This window comes from Fundulus heteroclitus, chromosome 8 (genome assembly GCF_011125445.2).
Source record: "Fundulus heteroclitus isolate FHET01 chromosome 8, MU-UCD_Fhet_4.1, whole genome shotgun sequence".
Taxonomy (NCBI): Eukaryota; Metazoa; Chordata; class Actinopteri; order Cyprinodontiformes; family Fundulidae; genus Fundulus; species Fundulus heteroclitus.
In genome coordinates this window covers 18,774,237-18,791,556 of record NC_046368.1, presented here as the reverse complement: position 1 = coordinate 18,791,556, position 17,320 = coordinate 18,774,237, and the positions used below count along the sequence as shown (strand labels likewise).

General features: G+C 40.6%; 1 protein-coding gene across 4 annotated transcripts in view; it reads right to left on the bottom strand.

The window, feature by feature from the left end:
• The window catches only part of ctif (CBP80/20-dependent translation initiation factor), a 59,250-nt gene extending 47,408 nt beyond the window's left edge, over positions 1-11,842 (bottom strand). Inside the window, exons 1-3 of one of the 4 annotated variants that reach the window (XM_036140257.1) lie at positions 11,658-11,842; positions 10,528-10,673; positions 1,168-1,401 (exon numbers count right to left, since the gene is read on the bottom strand). In XM_036140257.1, coding sequence (XP_035996150.1) covers positions 1,168-1,344 — 177 coding nt within the window. In that variant the 5' untranslated portion in view covers positions 1,345-1,401; positions 10,528-10,673; positions 11,658-11,842. Of the gene's footprint in view, positions 1-1,167; positions 1,402-10,527; positions 10,674-10,913; positions 11,594-11,657 lie in introns of those variants that run through there. The other 3 variants (XM_036140259.1, XM_036140258.1, XM_021319690.2) reach the window with 3 other exon arrangements.
• Between the last annotated feature and the right edge of the window lie 5,478 nt (positions 11,843-17,320).

The following is a 17,320-nucleotide window of genomic DNA, read 5'->3' as shown; positions in this document are numbered from 1 at the left end:
ATGTTTTGTAAAAAGCCGGTTCATTTCAGTGGAAACACAACAAATTTATCTAAGCACGTGAAAAAACATGAAAACGTCGAGCCCCAGAAACGGAGAGAGGAGACGAAACTTCTCTCATTGCCCCTACAGACCCACAGACTGACGTCTCTGACTGAGGCGTTTCAGTCCTCCAGGGAACATCCAGGTAGATCAGTGGATGGATGGATGGATGGATGGATGGATGGATGGATGTTACTGGAGCCCACACATAACATGTAATTAAGACCTTGAAAGAACCCAGTACATATATTAAAAAGTGTTATTTAAGATAACATTAGCTAATCCTTTTTTTATCCCACGACGGGGAAATTTATAGGATTAAAGCAACAGGCAGGTGCACACAACACAGACAAAATTACATAAGGATTGAAATATATAAGAGGTGGATTAGCGAAAAAACACTGAACATAACATTATTATTATTATTATTATTATTATTATTATTATTATTATTATTATTATTATTATTATTATTATTATTATTATTATTATTATTATTATTATTTAATTGTAATAATAAAATAAAAACCACAAAACCCAAAAGGTCAACAGTTTCATGATACATCAAGCTTAGGGACTGGCTAATATACAGCAGGTCAAAAAAGGCCATATTTTGGCTGCAGTGCTTGCTGTTCTCTTATGAAGAAAAGATCAACTAGTGCACTAAATTCAATAGATGGGTTGAAAATATCCAGTATAAAATAAGTGCTACAAATGTTACAACACTTTTGTTCATATGGCAGCAGAACATTAAAATAAAAGTGCTCTTTACACTACTTTTGAATTCATTCTTGGAGTTTGTAAATACAATGCGATTAATCGCGATTAATCGCGATTAATCAGGGCGATTAATCGCGATTAAATATTTTAATCATTGCCCAGCCCTAGTTTTGTGCAATGTGCACAGATGAGTTGAAAATGTATAGTTATGTTTGTAAAACATGTACTACTTTCACAACTGTTTCTGCTATTAAAGCTACTCCATTATGAAAACTGTACCATCCTGACGTTTCATAATGAAGATCGATCAGAATACCGACGTTAATGCCAATAAATCTTGTATCCCTACTAAAAAATACAAGTTTGGTAAGCCACGTGTTGGAAACAATCGCAGAAGCATCATCTAACCTGCGGTTCTTTGCTGTCAATGTCCACGTCCACGTCTCCATCTGGCTTATCCCCCAGAATGCCCTGCACCTGGTACTCCAGGACGTAGCTGTCGATGAAGCGCTCCAGCTCCTCTATCTCCTGCGAGCGCGTGCTTCCGGCCTCAGACGATGCAGAGGCCACTGAAGAGTTCTCCATGGCAACCGCTGCAGAGCTGGCAGGAGGGAGGAAGGGAGCAGGGATGGGAAGTGACCTGTGCCGAAACATACAGGGAGGTTGGTTAGAAATTCAGCAACAGAAGGAGCTTTTATGTTATCACCGGTATTTAGATTTCATGTTTACTTCAGATGCCTACGGTCCACGTCAGTGGATGGACCAAAGTCCAGAGACGGTACATAAATTAGACCGTTTGTCCTTCACTTCACAGCCATGCAGTCATCGTTAAACTTCCATGTTTAACCAGCTAGTAGGCCAAGAGGCCCAAAACTTTTAAATTCCTTATTCTAGGAGGTACTAGCCAAAACATACAGAAAAAAAAACAAAAAAATTCCTTGCATTGTTGATCCTCCTACTTTCACAACATCATACTGTCAGCCGGTAACTACATTTGCATTGTTAAGGTGTCCAACTGCAACATCACCCTTGTAGTGTCAATGGATTACTCGGGCGTTCAGAAAGAAAGTTATTCTCTGCAAATGTATTTCTCCAAACTATTTCTGCTCCAGCTCTGTGTCCATTTCATATGATTTGTTCTCTACTGCTACGTTTGCATCTCTCGGTCTCCCTGTTTTTCTCCTCGGTCAGAGATGTGTGTGATCAGCTGACCCCGGACCAACAGGGAAGCAGCTTCCCTGCAGACCGTCTATTGATGCTAAGCTCCTTTACATCAAGGTTTGATCACCAGCCGTGCAAAGAGGATTTATGGCTGGAGCACGCAAAATACTACATGCTGAGCCCGGACGGCTGGCTGGGGAACCCTTTGCGTTGCCAGCCAACAAGCCACCGACACGTCAGAAACGTTTGTTTTAGGTTCGCACTGTAAAGCTATCTACATTAATGCCGCCTTTTTTTTTTTATTTAAACCATCTTTAACTTGACGTTACAATTTGGCACCTTCTGTTAAATGTAATCGTAGCAAAAAAACATTACAAAATATTTTTTCCTTTTTATCTGAACAAATCCAACATCAGTTTTCCATAACTGGCTCCGATTGACAGGGAAAATCTAAATTCATTAGAAGCATCACAGAGCCCGTTGATTTTACAGCAGCTAATTTGTCCAGTTTAACAAGGATTGTTGTTGTCAATCACAATACCAACGTAAAAATCAACACCTCAGTGACTGCATGGCCAAGTCTACAACTGTGGTCGCACATGTGCCGTCAGCGCCGCAGTATTTGTCACACACTGTGATGGGAGGGACCTTAAAATTTAGTTTCGCCAGGCCTTTGGAAGGACTTTTCAGAAATAATAGTCTTCAGTGATGTAAAACAATTTTTGTGTGGATGAAAGGCCAAAACACAGAAAAATATAGTTGTTTTTCCGTATATCCAGCAACGTATGGACAAGGCCTAAGGCCATAATGCAAAGACCTAAATGTTTAATTACCAGATCAGTAGCCTAAAATCCTTGCTCAAGGGGCTTTAATTAAAGTCATATTGCAGTTGTACATCAGGTCATCACGTCAGTAATCTGACCTTGAGTCAGAACTGTAATCCTCCCATGTCAACAGTACAGTATAATTCATTCATACTTTGATTGGCCTGCTTCTTTGTAGCTACTGTAACATGAAACAAAAATAATTCACACAAAAGAACAACAGTTTCTTTCATACAGAGTAACCGGACGAGAAACAGTGGTTTTCGATTTCTTCAGCTTTTGATGTTTGTGTATTTACAATGATATGATAGCAACCTGATGATATGGCTGTTCAGAGTGTGCGTGTTGTGCTGCTCAGCTACAGCTGAACCGAGCTGTTGTCTATCTTTGCCCTGAGACCTGGTTTGTTCCCTTTAAAAAAAAAAGGAGCAATAAGCGAAATTCTCCAATTTTCATCTGGAGTTTTGTGCCTGGAGGAGGAGCGGGTCACCAGGTTGGGGTCTGGGTTGGGTATTTATATTCCGTAGAAAATAGACTGAGACTACTGTTTTAGTTATGCTAACCGCTAGTCGCTAATATAAGATGCTACAGACAACACTTAACTTATGCTTTCCTTCAAACCTACATTTAAAAAAACTGGTTTAGAGTGATTCACCAGCTTCACACCGTGGTATAATGCCTCTGCTACTAAGCTAAACCACCAGCAGCTGATTAAAGCAAGAAAGGCTAGAAATAAACATGTTCAACGCTCATATATTTATAATCTATTTCTTTAAAAGAAATTGGAATCTGCCTGATGATCCTTTTTATTGATTGTTTGTATTGATTGTCTTTGTATTTTTGTTTGGATTATTCTTTGCCCTTTTATTTGCTCACTGTACAGTACAGACAAATTGGTACCCGCTTAAACTATTTTACCTGAAGTACAAGATAGAGTGGCTGTGCATTATAGGAGAACTAAGCTCCTAGTGTAAAACATGGATGTGGGCTAAATTAATTTAATCATCCATAATTCAAACCCTACAGTAATCGTATAACTTCTTACAAAGTCTTACATGTTGCTAATTATGGTTCTGAATTGTCTGGGACCAGATTAGGCCACCACCGTTGTTAGGGTAGAATAAAATCAATATTTCTAACAGAAGGAAATTGTTTTTTTGTTTTTTTAAAAAAGTGTTCTAATTAAAAGCAACACTAGTTTGAATTTTGCACATGAACAAGTCAACAAGCCAACATCCCAGCAGGGGGCACAAAGAGCAGGAGAGTGGGAGAAGATTAGAACAAGGATTTGTCTGACCCAAACAGAGAAAAGTCTTCCCTTAGCAAACATGACACAGGTAAACAATGTAGGAAGAGTCAAGCCTACAAGCACCTTTGATCTCAAACCAAGCCCTGAAATTCACCCTTCAGAATCAGGAACACATATAGCATCCAAAAATATGTTTGATTTAGCCAACAGGCCTTTCCCCAACGCACACAGTTAAGTAAACCCATCAATATTGCCTCAGGTAAAATTAAGTTGTTGAAAATGGCCTCCGCTCAGCAAGAAATGCCACCATAACTGAGGAATAAGCATGAAAATAGCTAAATTTATACCACTGGTTCCACTGGGTATTTTCCTAAATGCCAAAGGGGCTGTTCAATCATCATCAAGTCCTGCAGATGAAAACTGCATAAACATGAAAATATTCACCTCAAAGGTGGCATTGAGATACTTTAGGGATCTCAAAATAGAAATGAATTTAAACTCCCTTTTCATGGGTGCAACAAGCTGCACATTCTGTTAACGGGCTCTTCAATTAATGCTGGTGAAGATGCTCAGTCATCCAGGTCATGATCATTTAAAAAAAAAAGTAAAAAGAAAAAAAAAACAACAACTGGACTTTTTTCCACAGTTCGAAGACGTTTCGCTTACCATCCAGAAAGCTTTGTTCAATTAATAGACTGCTTCAGCTTGAGGAATAGTTAAATAGAGGAAGATGAATTCAAAACAGCCGCTGCACTCATATGTTCGATGAGGGCTGGTGGTCCTTTCTTTGTTTGTTGCTGACTATATACATAGGTCATAATACTGCAGCACTACAGACCCCTCCTCTCCTCCTCTTGTCTCCACGCTATCGCCAGCGTACCCCCCACTCTGCCAGCTGTCCTGACAAAGAGCTGCCTGCCTTTTTTCTGCCAGTCACACTGTCATATAGTGCCAGTGTTGTCTGCCACTATATGACACTGACAGAAATCAAATCAAAACAAGTGGCAGTTTAAGACAATACAATGATATGTTTTAGAGTAGAATATAACCACAACTACGGTGAAATGTTTGGACTCACATCTACGTGGAAATTTCCCTTTTTGGAACATTCAAAAGGCACAAATTTCCTTAATTATTTCCAGCTATTTACACTGTCCGGCGTTACTCAAGTAAATCCAATTGTACATCACCTTCACAGTTGAACAATTATTACATTAGATGGTGTGTTTTGACAATCAACATAATTTGATGTATTTGAGTCGCTAAAGTCGTTTAAGATCCCTGCTGCCTTCTGGGTGACCGGCTTCCCGAACAACTGCCAACACCACGACAGCCAAAGCCCTAATGCAGCGACATTATCTAGCCAGTCCTGGAAACTACCTTACAGCCAGCTATGGTTGTACCGACCACAGAGACAGATCAGCCCTGCAAAATGCAAAGCTGTCTGCGCTTCAATCGACCACTGTGCCCGAGGCTCAGAGGCATTCAGACAAATACTGAACAAGCCAGACAGCCACAGCATGGTACCAGACGCTGGCAGGTTCAACCAACACTGCGTATAACCCAGAAACACAATAAAACATTTTTTAGAAAGGCAAAAAGAGCTCATTTACTAATACTTTTTGCTCTAATAAATAGATAATGGTGCATAAAATGGGGGGAAGGGGGGAGCACAATGCTCTGCAAATTGCCCACCGTGCAAAAAATACAGACTAAACAAACTGTGTTTAAATAAGTGCAACATGTGATCGAAGACATTTTTTCTTTTTCGGTTATTCACATGTAGCAAATACAAAGAATTTGCTGTGTTACCGTTTCTGAACAGAAAAGGACAGTGAGTTCCCAAAGTTATAATAATCCTGTTTATATGCAAGGACATGGAAAGACAAAATAGAGAATTTCAAAGGAGTAGTGTTCCAGCAGATATACGCATCAGGCGCTGCGAAGCATGATCAGGTCTACCTACCTATTCGTGAAAGAAACATCAATTGTTTGGAAAATATCAGATATATTAAAGCACAGTTGCCTCAATGATATCATTTCCGTTTTAGTTCTGTAAATAATTGTACCTGTGGTGGTAAATATTACACAAAGTGTCCCTTTACTGTAAACTTTTAAAACTCGCCTTAAGATACATTTTTATTCCTTGGCTTTTAACATGTTGAGACTTTTGTTCTTTTTCCTTTTATATTTCCATTGTAATCTTTGTTTTTTTTTTCATTTTAAATGTTTATCAGTTATTGTCTGTACAACACTTTGTCACAGCTGCTCTTGTTTTAAGTGCTTTATAAGTAAATTAGTAGTAGTAGAAGTAGCAGTAGTAGTAAAGCAATATATTGCATTAAAATAATATTTCAATTATTTACATTTTTTGTATCTTTAGCTTCTTAACCACATGTAATATATTCACAAATTTTACTCATAAGGACTTGTAACCACTGCCTAATAACACAGAAACCTGTAGAAATTTCAGAGTATTTGTGAGGTCAGACACTGATGTTGGACAAGAAAGCCTGGTCCTTGCTTTGATTGATCCCAGAGATTTTCTGGACTCTGTGCAGGTTAGTCAAGTTCTTGCGCACCACACTCATCCATTTATGTCTTTGTGGAACTTACTTTGAGCACTAGTGCACAATCATGTTCAAACGGGAAGGGTACATCGCTAAACTGTTCCCATAAAGTTTAGAGTAAGAAATTGTCCAAAATCTCTTTCCTTGCTGAAGCATTAAGGGTTTCTTCCATAGCCAAGATTAGATCATCTTACATTCTGGGTGCTTTTGGTGATCATGTGCATTTACTTGCTTAAACAGAGATGACTGAGATGAACACCAGGCATGAACAACAACTGATGAACTTCACTACAAATGTGACGGTGTTGTTGTTGTTGTTTTTTTTTATCAATGCACAGCTACATCATGTAAGATCGGACAACAGTCTAATCCAGCAGCGATTTGGAGTCTTTTCTATGGCTAACAAAAACCAAAACTGTAATCCGTTCAATCCAAACAGAAGAGAACAAGAGATCCGGTCTCCCCAGTGGGTGTCCGACTCAGTGTTCTCGGCACATGCAGGCAGAGCTGATAATTCGTCTAATCTGGTCTAATTCGTCCAAGAAAACTGCGCATGGGGCTAAAGGTTATCATAGAGTGGTCACTTAGACCTAAAATGTATTGCTGAGTATCATTAAACAGACAAACATGATGCATTTGATGCTCATGTATATAGAAAACATATCAGATGCATCAATCACAAATTGTTGCAATATGCAGAACCAGAAAATAATATAATTTGTTGCTGTATATTGCACCAAGTAACACCCTTTCAACACTACGTTAAATGCATTTAAAAATTAGGACTGAACACGTGATAATTGTCCCCACATTAGTTGAACTCGTTCAAGCTTGATTCTAGGGGCAAAGATAGAAAGCGTTTAGACCTATTTTATCAAACATCTACACTCCAAGCCTTTAGAAAATACGCCTGCAACACTTCAGAGCAACAAGGTCTAAAGAAACTTGGCATTTTCACAGCTTTTGAAATATTCTATTTAATCACTTTCAGTAGCCCAGCACTGAACCTGCGTCTCATTCTCTGTAATGAGATATTGCGAGGAAACACAGAGATCAGACGAGAACGAACCAGCAGCAAATGGTCTGCAAATGCCACACGGGGGGTCAGGGGGACGTGTTAACTTGTGTGTGTACCGTTATAACAATAACCCCATTGTCTTCTCCCTGTTGTGACCTAGCAGCAAAGGATTGGCAATGTGCAGAACTGTGGAACCGTTCAGACCGCATGCCCCACAATGCCACTTTGTCCACGTCGACGTACAGAGCCATGGAGTAGAAATGTGTGTGTGTGTGTGTGTGTGTGGGGTGGTGTTCGCAATGGCTTCCCGACATGTATAAGGGTAAAACATCAAAGTCGAACAGGAACAAAAGGGAAAAGAGAGACAATAAAGGTTAGTCTCCGACGAGGCTGTTGCCACAATTTCTTCGACCAAAAAAAAAAATCCAAGATGATGGCAAAACACCCAGCAGCATGCTAGCAAACCCATAGCCACAGAAGGTTCACAAATAAAACAGGAATTACACCTTTTCGTTTCTATATAGGTTAACCTTTTGGAGCCTCTGCATGTTTTCCCGAACCATCAGCCACGTAATTACTTCTCATTTCTCTTTTGCCACTCAACTAATCCATGCAACAACAGTAACCTAATAAGCAGCTTCTCCCACTGAAATGAGAATGGATCCCTGCAACGCGGCGTGACTCAGGGAGCTTCGATTTTTTTTTTTTTTTTTGCAGATTACTCCCACTCTCTCCACAACATACAGCTGAGTTCGCTCACCCCCCCTGCGTCCCTCAAAACATGGCATCCGTGCAATCCGCGGTGCGTCACAGGCCTGTGATGAAGCTAACGCGCTGCTGCTGCTGCTGGTCCACGTGGAGAAGTGTGCCAGCAGCAGCAGCACAAACTGCACCCGCAGATGTGAGATGTGCTAAGACTGCAGATCAGAGGGGGCGATGACCATGCGCCGACTCTTGGTGGACAGTTCAGGCTGAGTTTACACAGCAGCAGCGCTGAGCAGATCAGCCGCCTGGTCCATACAGAAGAGAAACATACACGGCGACCCACCAAAATCATCGAAATCTGGTATTCCAGTCACTTCCATTCCATTTCGAGCCATTCCTATTCTCCCCGCTGCCCTCTGGAAAGAGGTTTCGCAGCATCCTCTGCATGTCCACCAGGTTCTGCAGCTTTTTCCCTGTTGCCAACTCTAAACTGGACTCTGCATCACATTTGCATCCTTATTTTGCACTACAAATGTTGCTGAACTTTCATTATGATTTGCATTTTTGCACCATTATATTTTGCACATAAACAATGGCTGAACATTCTTCTGCACACTGTTCTTGCACACTGTTTTTCTCCTGTACTGTTACATTCTGATCACTGCTGCACTTTATATTGTAATGCTGCCTTATTCCACCCGCAATCCCTTTACACTGTCGTATGCAACGAAATTCCGTTCTGTATGCACTCTGTACATACAAAATGACAATAAAGTTGTCTAAGTCCGTGGCCACAGGTGTATAAAATCAAGCACCTAAGCAGGCGGACTGTCTCTACAAACATTTGTAAAAGAATACGTCGCTCTCTGGAGCTCGTTGAATTCCAGCGCGGTTCTGTGATAGCACTCTTCCGTATCCATAACCGTCACGATGGCGGCCACAACGTAGCAATGTTTTAATGATGCCCTTTACAATGTCCTCAATGAGCTGGCTATGTCTTTAAAACCTCAACAACTGGCTGCTATAAGCGCTAAAGCAGAGCGTGTTGCTTGCCGGGGTTTTTTTGGTCACATCCGTAGTTATCCGATTGTTCTACCCCGTTTCCGACGACCCCGTTAGTCCCGCCTTTGAAATCGGGCTCTGCCGGAGGCTTTCCAGACTGATGTGCCGTGTTTACGGCGTAAGCCAGTCCGGCTGGCCAGGCTTGAGGCGCAGAGCTGCACAGAAGTTGCCGGCTTTCTGCAAAGTCCATCGCTATGGACCTCCGAACTTCATGCGGCCTTCAGATTAGCTCAAGAACAGCTTTGTGGAGTTATGAATCACGCTTCTCCATCTGAATCTGACAGACGAGGAGAACGGTACTTGTCTGACTGTATTGTGGCAAGTGTAAAGTTTCTCCTAAAAGGCTGTAGTACAAGAAGATCCAAAAACAGCCTTGGAAATATTTTGTGTTATTCTGGCCTTCCTCCCCTGAGTGGTCATTAATTACTAATGCTATGCACAGAGGCAACGCTGTGGCAATATGTCAGAGCAGTCATTGCAAAACAAGGTTTCATTACATACACACATTAAAAAACAAACAAAATAAATGCTAATTTCACCTCTCTTTAGCATTGATTGATTAGCACTGCTAGCATGGCTACCATTATTCAAACACCAGTCCCCATGTGCATTCACTTAAGAATGTAGACTCTAAAACTAACTCTAATTATACCACAAAGCTGCTAACAAAGGCAAAAATATAAAAAAAAAATAGCAGAGAGCAAATCTGCTCATATACATCTGGCCTCCCTGTTATCTGCTAAAAGTCTTGCTCTTTCTGGTTTTCTAAATGAACCGCAAACATGTCTCAAGACGCCGAAGAAAATACAGATTCCTTTAAACAGCTTCGTCCATCTCCGTGCTCCCTCTGACTTCATTTTAAAACACCTCACAGATAACAATAGCTGACGCTGAATCGTCACTCCTCTTTGTCAGCGTGAACTGGGAGGGTGCACTGTGATGCATTCAAAGATCGGAACAACACAGGATTTTGAAGTGTGCCGACCGGGGCCGGGTCCGATTCTGGTCACCGACTGATTTTTCCCGGCATCTTTAGGTCAAAGTATCAGATGCGAAAGATGAAAAAAACCTCATTCCTTGGTAGGCGCCACAGCTTTAACAGCAAGTCAAGCGTATTTGTTCAAAGAGACATGTTTCTGTCATCTAGTGCAGTTTCAATACCTTAAAAAAACTTATACCTTTATACACGTGGATATTTCAAAACAGCTGTAGCCTTCTCTGCGGGAACATGCCTTGTCGTTTAAAATAGAAAGGTCTCGGTCTTGTGACAGCAGGCAAACATTCTTGTAGCTCACTCAGCAAAGCCACCCTGATGCGATCAATCCCTGAAAAACAGGAATGTCAGGAATGTTAGAAGAAACCCGCACTGGGGGAAATCGTCTTAAAGTAACAGTCAAGTCTATTATGCATTATAATAGTTGCCAGCATATTTACAGTAATGGATTTATTATTATTATTTTTGCCATAAAGTCAGGAGGCCGAGTTAAATAACAGAATACATAACATGTCTGGATATTTAGTGGACATTTTTGAGCACTGATCTGGATTATAAATTGTTCCCCTACAAATGTTACTGATTCACTCGTGCCCTTTGAACTGTTGCGGCTGAGCTGTGATCCTCTCTTTGTTTTGCGAGGGTCAACAGCTGAGACAGCGAGCTCAGCTGCTTTGCAGGACAGTCGGACATTTAAAGAAAAACAAAAAACAAAACAAAACAAAAAACAAAAAAAACAGCTCATTCCTCGCCCATGAAGCGTCCGCAGCCCTGCAGGAACACATCGCCTGGTGTTTACATCGCCTCCACGTTTACACGTCTCTCTCCCAACACGTAGCCACACCCATGTGCCTTGCACGGTTGTGAGGCACTCGGGCTGAATGCGGCACGCCGAACGGGACACGGACCGGAAGGCACAACAAAAAAATAAATAAAAGGCCCCGACAGAGTACCAGAGCCACGCGCGTGAAGCCGCCGCCTCCACGCCCCGGCGGCGTCTCCGTCCGCGTATCACCGGCAACAATGGTGACGCAAGCTCTGCGGCTAACCAGCGGGCTAACGTTAGCGCTTAAGCGCAACAATGACAACAAGACAGCAAAACGCCGGTTTCAGACTGCTCCTTCGCAAACGCCGACACCTCAACAGGTGAGCCGGCGGCTGTAAAAGCAGAGCCAGGGCAGTCGGTTCGCAGACACGGCATGCAGGCTGTGCGGCTCCCATGTAGAAAACTGTTGTCTGGTCTCAGCGGTTTCTCTAGAACAGTCCCCCTCCCGACTAAAACACCCCCGTCCGCCGGTGATGAATAAATCCTTACCCAAAGTGAGATTGCGAGCCTTGGAGAACCCTGGATCACGCCGGGGGATCAAATCCGCCCTGTCATGAGTGTGTTTGTCCAGAGGGAAGAGGAAGGAAGGAGATTAGCAGTCCTGTAGCAACTCCAACGTCTCACAGTGAAGGGAAAGGGAATGCAGGAATGTGACGTTCGGTCCTGACCGACCGTTGGCAACGTTGACACGTGAACCCAACAGTAAAGCATTCTGGGAAACAGAGTTTTGTTTGACAGGACACCACAACTGCAGCTTTTCAACACCAAGCAAGTAGAAAAAAAGATCTATTGAATGAAATTAAAACTATCATAAAACAAGTTTGCAATACCGACTCTTGGTATTTAGTTTCACTTTTTTTATATTGGCCTTTATCATATATGTTCATTATCTGTTGGTTTAAACTTAACTTTCAGTTAGATTAGCTTGTTTCTTTCATAAACATAGCCATTTTTCTGTATAGTAGTTATTGTTTGGAAATTATGTTCCCCCACACTTCCACGCAGTAATTAAAATATGTTAAGAGTAACGTACAATATAACGTATAAAGGGATTTCTGGTTGAGGACATGCTTTATTTTCCACAGGATGCCAAGACTCCGAGCCAAATCCCCCCTACATATTTGATGTGCGGTTTTCAGCAGATTATGTGGTCTAACATCACACCAAGAAATGTAATTTTAGTTACCCTTTCAATATTTACTTTATCAATTATATGAATTTACTTCTGTATGTTTTATTTAGTTTTGTCTAAATGTAATGATCGTTTATTTATATCAAACCATTTTTTGTTTTGTTTTGTTTTGTGCATTTTCTTACCTGATTACCTGCAAAACCTTTTGCAAATCCATCCTGGAACAAACAACACTTGCATCGTCTGAAAAATAGATAAATACATTTAAAAAAATAAAATCCGTGCATTTCATACTTTACAGATATAATTGATATACAATATGAACACTTTGGGACCAAAAACTGAACCTTGAGACATCCCACTTGCCGTCTTGACTGGTGTTGATTTATTTGTACAAATCAATGTCTATTAGTTATGTAACTCCGCAACCAGTCCAATACAACACCTCTGTAACCATACTCCTCCAGATTCCTCAACAGTATATCATGGTTTACGGTGTAAAAAGCTTTTTTTAGATATAGAAATATTCCAAGTGCCTATTTCTTGTTATCAATAGATTCTGTTAATGTTTCCATCATTGCCAGAGCTGTAGATTTATTATTCCTAAACCCATATTGACTGTCTCTCAGCAACTAATTTTCTTCAACAAAGCTGTAAAATCAATTAATAAATTCTAATATTTATTTTTGAGATATTATCTAATATTTAAGTACCAATATTGGCTTGTAATTATTAAAATTACAGAAAGGTATCTAAGTACTATTCTCTGAGACACATAAAGCCCATGTAAGGACTTCAATTCAATTCAACCAAAGATAAATGAATGAATGAGTTTTTCAAGAGCTGAATGAGATATTAGTCCTTCAGTCTTGGAAAGGTTGTTTAGGTTAGTGCTGACTTCATAATTTTGTTATTGTGCCTCTGAAGGTTTAGCTGTTAGTCCATCACTACACCCAGATTTCGTGCCTGATCAGCGGTTTCTAACTTGATAATAACTAATAACTGAAGCTGTGTACTGTCTCCTTATTGCTCTTCCTTTGGTCCAAAACTAATTACTTTGGTTTTGTTTTTATTGATTTGAAGAAAAATTACAGCACATCCACGGATCGATTTGTTTTATGTGTCTGCTCAACAGCGAATAGGTTCCTTGTCACCTGGTGATATTCTAATGTAGAGCTGTGTGTCATCTGCATAGACACGGTAACCCAAATACCTTGGAAATGTTTAGACCCTCACTGATGATCAGGTCCAAAATATGAGCCGATTTGTGTGTTGGCTGTTAAATATGCTGAGCCAAATGAAATGTTTTAAGTGTATCACATAGTTCTTTTTAGCCCCTCTGTCTTTGGGGTTGTCAACATGGATGTTTAAGTCTCCCACGTGAACCCATCTAACAGCTGCAATTGTTCAGTTTAGTCAATCCAGGGAAATTTTTTTGCTCATTCTTCTTTCTTAAATAACTCACTCTAATATTGAACAGAGAACATCTGTTAAAAGCTATTCAAGTCTTGCCACACATCCTCAGTTGGACATATTGGGCACAAAGTGTTTTTTCTGTAGGCCAAAAAGTTCATCCATCCATCCATCCATCCATCCATCCATCCATCCATTTTCCAACATGCTAGTCCCTATTGGGGTTGCGAGGGGTGCTGGTGCCTATCTCCAGCTGCCGATGGGCGAGAGGCGTGGTACACCCTGGACGCCAGTCCATTACAAACCTAAAAATTCAGTTTATATCTAATCTGAACAGTGCCCCTTCTTGCACATGCTTGCTGTCTCCTGCATGACCTGTGTCAAACTGCAAATAGGACATTTTATAGCTTTCTTTTTTTATGGTTTCTTCTTGCCACTTCCACAAAGACCAGATTTGTCAGGGGCACAGTAATTAGCTACCCTGTCAACAGATTCTCAAACCTGAGCTGTTAATCTGGGTGGCCACTCCAGAGTGACAATGAGGCCTTGGGCTTCTTTTCCAATTATTTCTCTCCTTGCTCAGCTTATCAGTTCAGGAGGACAGCCGTATTTTGGTAGGTTTGAAGGTGAGCCATATTTTTTTTCCATTTTCAGTAGATGAAAATTAGCTGCGTTAGACATTAAATGCTCAAACTGTAGAATATAATTTTGTAACCGAAGCCCTTACCACAGCTTCAGGCCTCTCTACCAGTCTGCTGTTTTCCTTGGGATTCTAATTTTTTCACTGTATTATACAGTTAACTCTACCAATCAAGTGACATCTGAAGCCAACTGGTTGCACTGGATTTTATTTCAAGGTAAAATTGAAAACAATTTTTACAATCCCTTCAATTCAGTTTAGTTTTATTTATATAGCGCCAAATCACAACACATGTCATCTCAAGGCACTTTACAAAAACAAATTTAATCATAACAATCAGACAGATCAGTCAAAAAGTTTCCTATCTAAGGAAACATAACAAATTGCATCAAGTCTTGACAAGCAGCCTTCAACTTGTCCTGAAAGAGAGTGGAGCCATAGTAGACAGTCGTCTGCATTGTCGATGGCTTTGCAGCAATTCCTGATACTGAGCATGCATGAAGCAACAGTGTAGAGGAAAACTTCCCTTTAACGGGAAGGAAAACCTCTAGCACATCCAGGCTTAGTGTGAACGCTCATCTGCTTCGACCGACTGTGGGTTAGAGAAGACAGAGTAGAGACACAACAAGCACAGAAGCACACATTGAGCCAGGAGTCCTTTTTTAATATAATCATTTCTATGTTGTTGCAAATTCATCCAGAGATGATTTCACAGCTAACAGAACACCAGAGCAGGTGTACCTGCTATTTTAGAGAAAAAAGACAGAGAACAAAAAGTTAAAAGTTGAAATAACAACTACCAATGCAAATTGGAGAACAGTAGGAGAACTCAGCAGAGTCAAAGAAATAGATCTTAATATCCTCCAGCAGCCTAAGCCTATATCAGCATAACTACAGAGGTAGCTCAGGGTAACATGAGCCACTGTAACTATAAGCTTTGTCAGAAAAGAAAGTTTTAAGCCTAGTCTTGAAAGTAGACAGGGTGTCTGCCTCACAGACCTAAACTGGGAGTTGGTTCCAGAGGAGAGGAGCCTGATAGCTAAAGGATCTGCCTCCCATTCTACTTTTAGAGACTCTAGAACAGGGGTCACCACCCTTTTTGAAACTGAGAGCTAATTCATCGGTACTGTGTCACACGAAGGGCTACCTGTACTGACTTTTGAACTACACGAATCAGGGCTCACCAATAAACATATTTGCAATGCTCTATTTTTTTTTTTTTTTTTTTTTTTTTTAGATATTGGTATTTAGTATATGGTATATAGGGCTGCACAGTGGCGCAGTGGGTAGCGCTGTTGCCTTGCAGCAAGAAGGTCCTGGGTCTTTCTGCATGGAGTTTGCATGTTCTCCCTGTGCATGCGTGGGTTCTCTCCGGGTACTCTGGCTTCCTCCCACAGTCCAAAAAACATGACTGTTAGGTTAATTGGCTTCTCCAAATTGTCCTTAGTTGTGAGTGTGTGTGAGAATGGTTGTTTGTCCTGTTTGTCTCTCTGTGTTGCCCTGCGACAGACTGGCGGCCTGTCCAGGGTGTACCCCGCCTCTCGCCCAGTGAACGCTGGAAATAGGCACCAGCAACCCCCGCGACCCCATGAGGGAATAAGCGGTTTGGAAAATGGATGGATGGGTATTTTTAAATCTATATAAATGCAAATGTGATTATAAATGTAGAGCAATATAATATAATTTTAAATGCAGCTCATTGGAGGGTTGTGCTACTTTTTAAACAGGCTAGAGGGCACCACATATGGTCCTTGGGGGCTACCTGGTGCCCGCGGGCACCATGTTGGTGACCCCTGCTCTAGCAACCACAAATAGACCTGCACTCTGAGAGTCAAGTGCTATGTTAGGAACATATGGGGTAGTCAGATGTTATTTAATGATATTTAATGGAGCTTGATTGTTAAGGGCTTTATTTGTGAAGAGAATTTAAAATTCTATTCTTGATTTAACTGGAAATCAATGAAGAGAAGCTAAAAATGGACAAATATGATCTCTCCTGTTAATTTTCATCAGAAATGGTAATATGCAAAACAAATATATTGTGTGGCTCTTTGACATACTATTAAAATAAAAATACATGGAATAATGTGTTTGCAACATGACAAAAGGTAAAAACAAAATAAATTACAGGGATATGAAAGCATTGTATTCATAGTGGAGAGACTATAGTTAGACACTTTCACTGGGTTTGAGAGTGATTGCAACCTTTTTGGATTTTTGTTTTTGGCATTTCTAATCTTTGGGAGTAAAGAAAATTTATTTTCCTGACTTTATGTTCAATAAATAATTTTTCATCTGTTTTTAGAAATGTTTGGAGTATTTTTATTTTGAGTTTGGTGTGAATGGGAAACAGTTCCATTTTACCCTCTGCCATCTAAGAAAAAATATACAATAACTGGCCCCTTTCTCATTTTCAGTTTTAACAAAAAGTGTGTAAAAATGCAAAAAAAAATCACAACTGCTCTGGAAAGCTTGAATAGAGATACCTGTGTGTCTAGAGTAGATAAGATGAGGAAGAAGTCAAGCCTCTCAAAAGTAGGAGATAAATCAGTAGAACTGCCTTGATGACAGAAGGCAGTTGTTGTGAAATGGGGCGTTGCTGTGCTTCTTCAGAGCATCAATCAAACTTTTTGCCTCATCTGTCTTCCAAAGCAACCTGTCTATCCAACCTTAACCCTAACAAGATGGAAGAGGGAACATTAATGATCCTGACCATACTACTTTTTGAGCTAAAATAATAAATTTAGTTGACAAAGGACACAAATCTTACATCTGAAAACATCTTTTTTCAGTATGACACTCAGTCTTCAAAATCAGCTCAACACCCTTTGCTGTAAAATTGTGCCCCTGTGTGGAGTGTAGGAGAAGTGCAACCAAAAGACGTGCCGTACAAAACTTTGTGCGGTCTGGGGAATGCACCATGTACTCCATACAGTATACATACATACATACATACATACATACATA